Source organism: Somniosus microcephalus, chromosome 8 (assembly GCF_052327205.1).
Source record: "Somniosus microcephalus isolate GS21.2 chromosome 8, FLI_Smic_1.0, whole genome shotgun sequence".
Taxonomy (NCBI): Eukaryota; Metazoa; Chordata; class Chondrichthyes; order Squaliformes; family Somniosidae; genus Somniosus; species Somniosus microcephalus.
The window spans coordinates 210,424,994-210,437,561 of record NC_140994.1 but is presented as its reverse complement, the minus strand read 5'-3'; the positions used below and the strand labels follow the sequence as shown (position 1 = coordinate 210,437,561).

The window sequence follows — 12,568 nt, the reverse complement described above, 5'->3', positions numbered from 1 at the left end:
AGCAATGTCCTGGGGCCGAGCTGACTGGCCTCCAATGACACAACCATCTTCTTTTGTGCCAGGTGTGACTCCAGACACTGGAGAGTTTTTCCTCTGATCCCCATTGACTTCAGTTTTACTAAAGGCTCTTTGGTGCCACACTCAATCGAATGGTGCCTTGATGTCAAGAGCAATCACTCTCACCTCAACACTAAAATTCAGCTTTTGTGTCCATGTTTGCAGCAAGGCTGTAATGAGGTCTGGAGCCAAGTGGTCCACATGGAACCCAAACTCAGCACTAATGAGTAAGTGCTGCTGATAACTCTTTCCATCACTATGCTGATGATTGAGAGTAGGCTGATAGGGCAATAGTTGGCTGGGTTGGATTTGTCCTGATTATTGTGGACAGGACACACCTGGGCAATTTTGCACATTGTTGGGTAGATGCTAGCAGTGTAGCTGTACTGGAACAGATTAGCTAGGAGCTCAGCTAGTTCTGGAGCACTGGTCTAGTATAACAGCTGAGATGTTGTCGGGTCCCATAGCTTTTTCTGTGTCTAGTGCACTCAGCCATTTATTAAGAACATAAGAAATAAGAGCAGGAGTAGGCCATACGGCCCCTCGAGCCTGCTCTGCCATTCAATAAGATTATGGCTGATCATCGAACTCAACTCCACTTTCCCACCCGATCTCCATATCCCTTGATTTCCCTAGAGACCAAAAATCTATCGATCTCAGCCTTGAATATACTCAAAGATGCATCATTCACAGCCCTCTGGGGCAGAGAATTCCAAAGATTCACAACCCTCTGAGTGAAGAAATCCTCCTCATCTCAGTCTTAAATGGCCTACCCCTTATCCTGAGACTATGCCCCCTAGTTCTAGACACTCCAGCCAGGAGTCACATGGAATCAAATGGGCATTTGTGCTGGTGGGGACCTCAGGAGGAGGCCAAGACGGATCATCCACTCGGCACTTCTGGGTGAAGATAGTTGCAAACGCTTCAGTCTTGTATTTTGCACTCCTGCTAGGCTCCACCATCATTGCAGATGGGGATGTTCATGAAGCCTCCTCGTCCTGTAGTTGCTTAATTGTCCACCACCATTCATGACGGATGTGGCAGGGCTGCAGAGCTTTGACCTGATCTGTTGGTTATGGGATCGCTTAGCCCTGTCTATAGCGTGTTGCTTTTGCGGTTCAGCATACTTGTAGTCCTGTATTGTCAATTCACCAGGTTGGCACCTCATTTTCAGGTATGCCTGATGCTGCTTCCAGCATGCGGTTTTACACTCCTCATTGAACCAGGGTTGGTTAATCTGGCTTGATAAATTGATGGAGAAGTGGGGGATATGCTGGGCCAGTGCTACAAGCATTGTGTGTTTTTTTGTTGTTACAATGCTTACAGTAGCTTTTTAACACACTCTTGTTTTATTGGCGAATTTTATCCATTTTCTGAAATTTTTAATGATATGTATAATGCATGGGTGAGCAGAAAATGTGGAACAGGTTGACAGGCAATATTTTGTGCCATCTTTCCCAGGCCCTACAGGTTGTGCTCATAGTCTTGAGCTAGGGTGCCTCCTGGCAACTGTCAGAACTTGTGTAGATCTTGCATTGACTATTCTCTTAACTTTGTTGCAAAGTCCAAAACTGGGTAGCGTGTGGGGTCGTAGCTTGAGTTGTGAGGTTTGCTTTGCTTCTGATGAAAATTTGTCAAATATCTTAAAAACCCCAGTAACTAATGCGTTCCCATCATGAGATACAGAAGGAAGTGGGGGGAAAGTATTTTGAAAACTGTACTACTGGTGTTTAATTTGTATATTATAATTTTCTGGAAAGCCCACTCAAGAATTGGAGTGGTCCAAAATGGGACAAGTGGCAGACCTACTTTTAGCTATTGTCTTTACAGAAGGATATTTCATTATTTTCACTTTCATTCTCTGCAGAGTGATTCCCTTCCGAGAGCTGAATGCAAACAACGGAGGATCTTTTGAAATGCACTCCCTTTATCCTATTATTTATTGCAAAGGTATTCCCTCGGCTCACAGGGGAGATGCTGTTTTTTATTAGCTAGACAAGCTTTCCAATCACTGGTGAACCACTTGGATGAATCATACTGTATATATTATGCTGTATAAAAGACAGGCCACATATGACAATCCTTTGCTTTCCAGCCAAAACACCTGAAAAACATCTATAATGCACATAAGATGCCCTGTCAGTCACTACCAATCCCCAGAATGCAGGAAATTTGATTTTAATGCACACTGACTGTCCTTTTATGCTATGGGAATGGAAGACTGGGAGGTAGCGAGAGACATACAGCCCTAAAGAATTCTGAATTGACAGGAGAGTAGGATGGTACTATGAGCAGGTGGGTGTGTTCTTCAGAGTGAGCTTCACTACTGTGCACCACAAGGACTTGCAAATAAGATATTCCCCATCTTTCAACCATCAGTCAGTGGGCTCAAGTTTCTAGTTTTACATCTTTGTATAGACAATACTTCTTTAAGATTGTCAACTGAGACAGGTGTATGCACAAAGTAAAATTCACATTGGGCTTAACGTTACTAGACTCTATATTGTTTTTGTAGCTCCAACTCCTATTTTTTATCAATTTCTTGTTGGAATAAGTATCATTATCCCAAATTCTGCTCCCATGTCAGTCACTGCAGACTGCTGGAACGCTGAGTATGATTGTGTGGAAATGGGAATTAGCATAGCTGGTACTTTTAGGCAACTCAACTTTATGCTGAAATCTGATGCTGTAGTCAGTCCTGTTCATGGAGAGAGAAAATCTGAATTACAAAAACAGAGATAATAGAAGAGATGAGAAGTGGAGGGAGTGCAAATTATACAAGGAAACATATATTTTTTATGTCTGTTTTGTGGGGAGACGAATGAAAAGATGGAGTGTTCTTTTTATGTACTAACAATTTTTTTGTATCTACTCATACAGTTGAGCATTGTGGATGGCCCCTAAGTTTATCATGTTGTCATTTTTGTTAGGCACAAGTGACCTATTCTTTTCTGTTAATTTTCAAATTATTATTTAAACATAATCTGAGGAACAGGTTAATACCAAACGACAGAGCCCAACGGTATATGGGATTTAAATAGCCTCATTAATACAGGGCAATGGTTGGAAGGAGTTACTGAGCATTGCAGGGTCTGGAACAGGATTAATTTCAATAGAGATACAGCCATTAATCTATGTGAGAAATTATTAAACCCTGACAGAGAAGCAGTTGGATTAACATACAGTCACGAATGTAGAGGGCTCTAACTTTGATTAAGCTAGCTCTCTTGACGTGTAAACAAAATTACACTAACCATGATTTTTTCCCCACAATGTTATCCTTTCTCTCCCAGAAACACTGAGGCCTATAAATCTGGCCATGCAGCACCTGTTTTTCAGGGGCAAACTGGTCTATTTAGCCCCCAATATGGTAGGCAGGAAGCATGCACAGGTTTCCAGTTGGAAGTGCGCAGCCCACCATATTGGGAAAGGAGCAAAAATCGTCGTACAGTGGCCACGCCTAAAACAGGCTTTAGTGCCTTTGCATAAGCAAATAAGTGGCCTAATGCCGTTTGAGGGCCCCACTGCAAGATTGGTTAGGCCTGAGGCAACCGGCAACAGTGGGAAAACTTGACAAGGTAAGTTTACGAAATACACTTACCTGAATGTGGAGCCAGGAGGAGCAAGAGTGCAGCTCCCAACTCCACATTTAAAGAATATGGGCTGCCGCCACTCTTCCACCCCGCTCCCCAGCAATCACCGCTCTCTGATACCCCCCGACTCGGCTTCTGATCTTCCTCTTCATCTTCCGTTTCCTCCCCCAGTTTCCAATCTCACTCCCCAGCCTCCATTTCTGTGATGCTAGCTGCGGCCCAATGATTGTTGATTCTTCGCAGGCTGGCTATTCGCGCCACACCGGATCCATTGAAATAGATCCAATATCAAGGGCACCTTATGCCTCACCAGTCAGGTGCATGGTACCCTGCACCCCGCGTGCCCAAAAATGGGCGTGCCTGAATTTCTACCCTTGAGTGATGCTGGGGTACGGTTTCGTGGGCAATGACAGCCTTCCAATAACTCCTCCAAGTGACCATTCTTCATGTGCAAGTATAGACAGTGATTATTGCATTTATGGATATGTCTGGCATTGTAGAGGTTTGCAACCCAACTGAAACCATGAAAGATTTCCTTCCCATTTTCCCTAGACTAGGGGTGCCGAGGCTATTTGTAGCACGCCCAACTGTATCTGTGTGAGATCTGCTAATTCAGCATAGACCACGGATTATACCTTTCTGGTCTGTATGGTTCAGTGCTACACCACATGGGGCACTTATCCATTGAACCATTAGGGAGCTTTTGTATAAAAGTCCTGTTGCCAATTTTTTTATGTGCTTTATGGAAACCACCTCATTTAGTAAGGATATTAAATGACCTGTACATCATTTGCTGATGTGGCATATTGGGTTAATTGGAGCTGACATGATAGAAATTTATAACTGGAAGGATAAGAACCATAAAAGATTGCCCAATTAAAAAAATAATATATAGATATGTATCTATATATATCTATATCTATATCTTTTGGTTCACTGCCACCTCTCTTCTAGGGTTCTGATGAAGGGTCCCAGACCTGAAACGTTAACTCTGTTTCTCTCTCCACGGATGCTGCCTGGCCTGCTGAGTATTTCCAGCATTTTCTGTTGTTATTTCAGATTTCCAGCATCCGCAGTATTTTGCTATTACATCTATATCTTTTTACTTTGTTTTGGGGCCAGGAGAGGGATGAGGAAACTCCAACCATATGGATTCTTGAAATTGGAGAATTTTGTTGGGCTTGATTTCTTTTAGTGTCTTGAATGTTATCTTTTATTAGTTTAAAAATTCAAGTTGAACAAGGAATTATTGTAAAATTTTCAAATCCACCCTTCATAGCAACGCATGAAAACAGCTCTGGCAGAGACCACGGGTATTTGGCAGAGGCCATGGGTAATGGCACTGTGCACCATTAGTTTAACACTTTTGGCAAACCTTGTTTTGTTTTTTAAAGGACAATACAATAACATGTTCAGTGTGCCACTTATATGTGATGACATCATAACAAAAATGACACACAGGTCTTGTGGCTCTCCCACTTCCCTAAACAAAATATTGCTTATGATACTTTTATGAAGACCATGCAGCTTTAAACAAGTATTAAAGGAGTTCTTGAAAGTAGAGTTTAATATTTTTGGACAAAATACTTACTTGTGCAAAACGCACCAGAGGGCAGAGCAATTCCCCAAAAAGCCACTTTTGAAGGAGGGCCTCTGTAAATGTGAGGGGGATACAGAAAATGGCCATAGTCAGGTCAGCCACAGCGAGGTTGATGAGAAACACTGTGATATCCGTTCTGGTTCTGCAGCCCATGGTCAGCACCCAAATGACCAGCATGTTCCCACTCAGTGACAGAACGGTAGCTGAGGCGTACATGATGATGATGACGTAATGGGCTGCCTCTGGGATTATTAAATGTGTCTCATTTTTCATGGTCTGCGAGATGTTGTACAGCTCCATGCTGGTGTCGGTGGAGTTAGGTTTATTTATGGGATCCCACCAAAGCAGTTTCTTCTTTTTTCTTCCCCAAGGTTTCTGAAATTAGATTGTCATCTGATTATCAGTATAGTATCTGTGAAAATCAGGGTAAAGTGACTCACAAAGGAACCAAATCTATAAATATATCTTGTTACCTTGATTTTTGCTATTAGAAGCAGTCACAACAACAGTTGAAAGTGGCACGTATATCATCATCATAGAATATAAAACAAGTCAAAGGCTTTCAGCCCATCATACCTAGTCTCTTCTCAGGCTGTTTATAATTTTCCCTATAATGGACCCTACTCCATCTACTCAGGGAGGTGATCAACCAGTTAAACCTTCCAACAAAGTAAACTTCTGTGAAATTTCTGCCTGACTCAAACTGTAGTGAGCAATTGCTTTCCACAGCAGAATCATCCAAGGTCTAAGATTATGTGATTCATCATGGTCCTTGGAGTATTTAATCATCTCTGTCTATTCCTATCCTTATAACCTTCAAACCAGTTCTTAAGCAAGTATCTATCAGCTCCCCTTTGAAGGAGCTATTTGGTGCAGTAAATCTCAAGTCTCACTTCAGCTTTGCTCATTTTGTATCCTTCTGTACTCAGTCCACGTAAAACTGTTTCCATCCATTTTATCCAAACCTCCCCTTGTTCTCAACAGCTGTCTCCCATTGCTTCTGGATTATCCTTTCTCCTGTGAAAGCAAGTTCAGTTCTTTGAGTCTCTTTTCATAACTGGCAGTTCATTATCCTGGAATGACCCCAACACGCCCACTTCCGGTTTTAACGGAGGCGGGTCGGGGGGCGGGCACCAACTCGCTCTCAGGAAACGGGTCAGTCAGTAAAATCTTTTAAGGAGGGTGTAAAGGGTGTAAAGATAAACCCAGCAACTACAGTCCAGTCAGATTAACCTCGGTAGTGGGAAGCTTTTAGAAACAGTAATCAGGGACAAAAATAACACTCACTTGGATAGGTGTGGATTAATTAAGAAAAGCCAGCACGGATTTGTTAAAGGCAAATCATGTTTGACCAATTTGATTGAGTTTTTTGATGTGGTAACAGAGAGGGTTGATGAGGGTAATGCGGTTGACGTGGTGTACATGGATTTCCAAAAGGCGTTTGACAAAGTTCCACATAATAGGCTTGCCAGCAAAGTTGAAGCCCATGGAATAAAAGGGACAGTGACAGCATGGATACGAAATTGGCTAAGTGATAGGAAACAGAGAGTAGTGGTGAACAGTTGTTTTTCGGACTGGAGGATGGTATACAGTGGTGTTCCGCAGGGGTAGGTTCTAGGACCAGTGCTTTTCTTGATATATATTAATGACTTGGATGTGGGTGTACAGGGCAAAATTTCAAAATTTGCAGATGACACAAAACTTGGAAGTATAGTGAACAGTGAGGAGGTTAGTGATAGACTTCAAAAAGATATAGACAGGCTGGTGGAATGGGCGGACACGTGGCAGATTAAATTTAACGCAGAAAAGTGTGAAGTGATACATTTTAGTAGAAAGAATGGGGAGAGGACATATAAACTAAAGGGTACAATCTTAAAGGGGGTGCAGAAACAGAGAGACCTGGAGGTATATGTGCCCAAATCGTTGAAGGTGGCAGGGCAGGTTGAGAAAGCGGTTGAAAAGGCTTACGGGATCCTGGGCTTCTTAAATAGAGGTATGGGGCTGGATTTTCATTGAGGAGGTGGGACTACAACTTTCGGGGTTGTAGTCCCGCCTCCATCGAGTTCTAGCCAACCCACGCAATTTTGACTTGATTGACCTTGTTAAGCCCACCCAGCGGGCTCAGCAGGTCAATTAAGGGCCACCCGGCAACAGGTGACGTCACAGATTGAAATTTCATCTGTCAAGACCTTTTGACAGATGAAATATCAGTGTTTCACAGCTGTTTGAAGCTGTCAAACACTGACAATCTGTACTCCAGGTTAATTCCTTCCTCTCAGGATGATTTAGAGATCTCCCCGGAACAGAAAGCAGAGGCTGCAGATTTTGACAGCTGGCGGCCATTCTGCTTTCTGTGCCGGTGAGATGAGGGACTCTCGAGACCTGAAGGAAGGAAGGCTGTAAAGGTAAGTAAAGGTTAGTAGAACTTCTTTAAACACTTTACACAGACCAAACACACTTACCTCTGCAATCATGCACCCATCACTCACCTGAACACCGGACATCTCGACCCCTCCAAGCCCTTCATCCCGATGGCTCGCCTCGCTAACTTGGCGTGGTTTGGAGCCGTCGGGAATCCTACATTTCAACAATGAAAATAGGGATTAGTTAATTAGCACTAATCCCCTTCCCGCCTCGGGGAGGCAGGTCCCAGTGCGGGGCGGGTACCCGCCTCCTTTGAAACTGGCATGGAGGTGGGTTGGGGGCGGGATGGGGTCGGGACCTCCGATTTCGGGATTTTAAACCCCCACCCGACTCCACGGCCCAATGAAAATCCAGCCCATAGAGTATAAAAGTGTGGAAATTATGATGAACCTGTATAAAACACTGGTTCGGCCCCAACTGGAGTACTGTGTCCAATTCTGGGCACCACACTTTAGGAAGTATGTGAAGGCCTTAGAGAAGGTGCAGAAAAGATTTACGAGAATGATTCCAGGGATGAGGGACTTCAGTTACGTTGATAGACTGGAAAAGTTGGGGTTGTTCTCCTTGGAGCAGAGAAGATTGAGAGGAGATTTGATAGAGGTGTTCAAAATCGTGAGGGGTCTGGACAGAATATATAGAGAGAAACTGTTCCCATTGGCAGAGGGGTCGAGAACCAGAGGACACAGATTCAAGGTGATTGGCAAAAGAACCAAAGGCGATGTAAGAAAAACTTTTTTACGCAGCGAGTGATTAAGATCTGGAATGCACTTCCTGAAAGGGTGGTGGAGGCAGACTCAATCTTATCTTTCAAAAGGGAATTGGATAAGTATCTGAAGGAAAAAAACTTGCAGGGCTATGGGGAAAGGGCGGGGGAGTGGGACTAGCTGAGAGTCAGCATGGGCTCGATGGGCCGAATGGCCTTCTTCCGTGCTGTAACCATTCCATGATTCTATAAAGGAGGGTGCATGTCTCCATTTTAACTCTATTTTTATTTTGTACGCATGCAGGCCATGATTTATGGGCCTCTGGAATCTCAACAGGTAAAAGAAGGTGAGAAGGGCAAGATGCCATTACTGCACTGCTTGTGGGCCAAGAGGAGCAGGAACGTTTCCCCCAGGCCCAACAAGCTTACCTCCACACAATTGGACCCCGCGATCGGCCGCTGCCCCTGCTCCGTGATCGATTGACCCCCTTCACGATGACCGATTCACTCCCCATCTAAGATTCGCCCCAATGTCCTGCGATGTCTAATTTTCTCCCACAATATCCGATTCTCCCCCACCTCATGATGTCTGATTCCTCCTCGCGATGTCCAATTCCTCCCGTGATGTCCAAATCCGCCACCCCCCCCCCCCCACCCTGCGATGTCCGATTCGCGGCCACACCCCCATGATGTCCGAATTACCCAACATCCGCTGCCCGGCTTCTTTCCCACCCAACAGGCAACCACCTGTCAGTCTGACTGGCTGTCAGGTGGGAAACCCATTAAAAATATTTAACAGACACCCTGCCGTTAAATTGGAGGATCCTTACTTCTAGGTTTTCAGTCCAGAAATCTTTTCCCCCACTCTCTTCCTGGCTCTGAGTAAATATTGGGGCCTTTAAGTTCAGCTGTATTACTTTAAGGGCAGGTGTGCTTTTGCCTGACATTTTTTAAAGCCTCAAATTTCTACTAGAAAGTAATGGCATGGAGAATTGTGCAAGGACAGAGCACCATTATTTTCTGATAGTGTAATTGAAATGTAGGGAGTGGTGGGGGTGGGAAGGAGATGGCACTGTTTGGCACCCCAGTGCACCATCTACACAGACAACAGACACAACAGCTAACATTAGGGCATCTCTTAGTGGGGGATCTGCTAGGGTTACCCATGGAGTTACGACATGATCTACGGTGGTCTGCAATTTTGGAAATCCATCCAAAGGTACTGTACAGATGTGGATACTGGACTCATTCACACTAGCCATATGCTGCTGCAGGTTGGTCGGCCGTGTCTTCAATGGCTGCAACAAACCTCTGTGAAGTCCTGGGCTTAACAAGCGAGGAGAGACATGAGCTAGCCCTTTGGTTAATCAAAGCCTCGATTTTCAAATTCTCATCCTCGTTTTCAAATCCCTACATAGCCTCGCCCCTCCCTATTTCTGTAATCTCCTCCGGCCCCATAACCCTCCGGGATATTGGCGCTCCTCTAATTCTGGCCTCTTGAACATCCCTGATTTTAACTGCTCCACCATTGGTGGCCGGGCCTTCAGCTACCAAGGCCCTAATTCCCTCCCTAAACCTCTCCACTTCTCTCTCTTTCTTTAAGATGCTCCTTAAAACCTACCTCTTTGACCAAACTTTTGGTGACCTGCCCTAATATCTCCTTATGTGGTTCGGTGTCAAATTTTGTTTTCTAATACTCCTGTGATGCACCTTGGGATGTTTTACTATGTTAAAGGCGCAATATAAATACAAGTTGTTGTTTGGACAGCACGTTCCTCACACTATCTTATAGTATTTTGAAGTTTACCATGAATGGGTTTATGCCACAGGGTTCACTTTGCACCAGCAACTTATACAGGTAAATGCTTCTGCAGTCACATCTGTAAAAAAAAAAGTTGGTACTCTGGGGATAGCACTGTTTGGATCCCAGTGCACCTCAGCACAGACAAGCAGCACGTAGCGCTTAGGAGGAGGTGACATTTAAATCCCGAACACCAAGAATCTGGCTGCAAGTATGGATGGCACCCAGTTACACCGAATCCCGGCCTTGGACAAATTTGTCATTGGGAAAATCTAGGTAAGAACACTTACCTGTACATTTGGTTTTGAAGGTAATAATGGGTGCAAACTATCTGCCTTTGGGACAAACTCATCTTGCATTCCTCCTTTGATTATCCTTCTCTTCCTCCAAATAGCATAAATATAATACCTATGGTGCTAATCTAAATTACACCAACTGAAAATGGCAGTGCCAAAACTTGTAGCCCAAACAGTCTGAAAGTAAAGTATGAGCCAAAATAAATAGCCAAAAATAACAACAATATTCTTCTGCAGCCTCCAATAATTGATTTGAAAAAAGGCAGGTGCTCTTTAAAAATGCTGACTTCCTGTAAGTAGGCATCAACCTAGCAACCCTGAATACCCTTTTTATAGGCGTGGGATGAGTGACCATCACATTCTGGCATGAATGTCAGAAATTTGTGTGTGCTCTCATGTAAATACCTTTAAACTACATTATAATATCTAATAACTGAAGCTCTTGCCTGTTCACTGTGACAGCTTCCTGCCCCCAAGTGTTCCTGCCGAGAAGTTGCTGTACATCACAAAATAGGCAGAGAACATGATTTATAATTCCAACACCTCTCCCCTTCACCTGCTAGTGGCATAAATAATTGGAAAATTTGCACTACTGGGTATGTGACCGTACCGGTGAGAAAAACTGTGTAAAACTAATTCTAACTTACAATCAGGAATGCTTGAAGCTTATCCCAGTACTTGATTAGCCTTGTTGATAATGGGTTCAAAGTTGACTGTATATGTTCAGTGAGAGGTCAATATTCACACTCAAATCATTTTCACTTTTGCTAATAGGCTGTAAGAGAGAAGACAATCGTTTAAAGAAAAATATTAATGGTAGCCTTGCTGTAAGGGAAGCATTTTATTACTACTCCAAAATAATACCTATTTATTATATAACCACATCTTCTGTTCCAATGTACACTTCTCATGTTTATCCCCATTATTAAATATTATACAGGAGGCTTTTTGCCATATATGAGAGCTGCACCATTTCTGCCAGAGAGGCTTCAATACACATTTAGTGCTGACAGCTGGAAACTGTCTATTCCAGTGGATGAACATCAGCTACCCATCATATCGAACATCTGTTTCTGTATGAAAAACCATGGTGATGAAATTGGGTGCCTTTGTGCCTCCCGTTAGTGCCCCGGGGAAGGGGGGGGCGCGCTAACGGGGCGCAAATGGCTTTGCAACTGGGCGTGGAGCTGACATCGACTCCGCCATATTCGGTGGGAGTTTTGCGGCAGCACTACAGCGTTACGTCCCGATCTCATTCGCCTGGAGATCATGACATCATCACCGTGCGCATCACCCCGGGAAAAATTCAGTACGACCATTTTGGGGCGCTAACATCATCTGGACGCTAACTTTAGCACCCTGCACTAATTAGCGCCGGCGACCGCAAAATTGAGTTTTAGCGCCCCAAGGGGGAAGTGGAGCGCTAAACCAAGTGCTCCACTTCCTTAGGGCGCTAACATCGAAGAGCAGGGTGGAGACTTCAGCAGCGCTGCACACTGGGCCGTGTAGCGCTGCCGTGTTCAAAGGCTCCTTCCCTCCCTTAAAGGGAAGGGCCATCACTGCAGTCTCTGCAATAGAAAAGGTACCCGCCTGGACCACCAAGGCAGCCACGATCCAGCGCGATCAGTCCAGCACTCAAGCAGAGTGCTGGGCTGATCGATCATGGGCAGGAACCTGCGAAAAAAACTAGAACGAAAAAGGTAAGTTTTTTTTTTACTTACCTCGGCCACCTCGTCTTTAATCATCACCCCCGAAGCAGCCGGCCGCCCGATACACACTTCCTGCAGCTGTCGGTGTTTTCGACCGGCGCTGCTGCAGGGGACGGAAGTCAATTTCAGTTCCCCCCAAAAACCCCAACACAGAGGGGTTTTACTCAGGGTACATTTTCTGAGTCCTTCCCTATGGTGACGAGCATGAGCTCAGATCGAAACATTGTGGGCACACTGCCTTTGATTTTTTTTGTCCATGGAAATCAATTTCTCTTAAAATCTACACTAATATATTCTCTCTTACTAATCAATGATATCCATCTCTATATATTTCATTCTCAAACATGTATATTATAAACAAAAAACAATTCAGCCTCTGAAGTTA

The 12,568-nt window shown here is 44.2% G+C and overlaps 1 protein-coding gene across 1 annotated transcript in view; it reads right to left on the bottom strand.

The window, feature by feature from the left end:
* The window catches only part of LOC147114079 (QRFP-like peptide receptor), a 30,745-nt gene extending 25,072 nt beyond the window's left edge, over positions 1–5,673 (bottom strand). The window contains exon 1 of the mRNA XM_085996185.1: positions 5,242–5,673. Coding sequence (XP_085852311.1) covers positions 5,242–5,550 — 309 coding nt within the window. The 5' untranslated portion in view covers positions 5,551–5,673. The remainder of the gene's footprint in view (positions 1–5,241) is intronic.
* Positions 5,674–12,568: the final 6,895 nt, after the last annotated feature.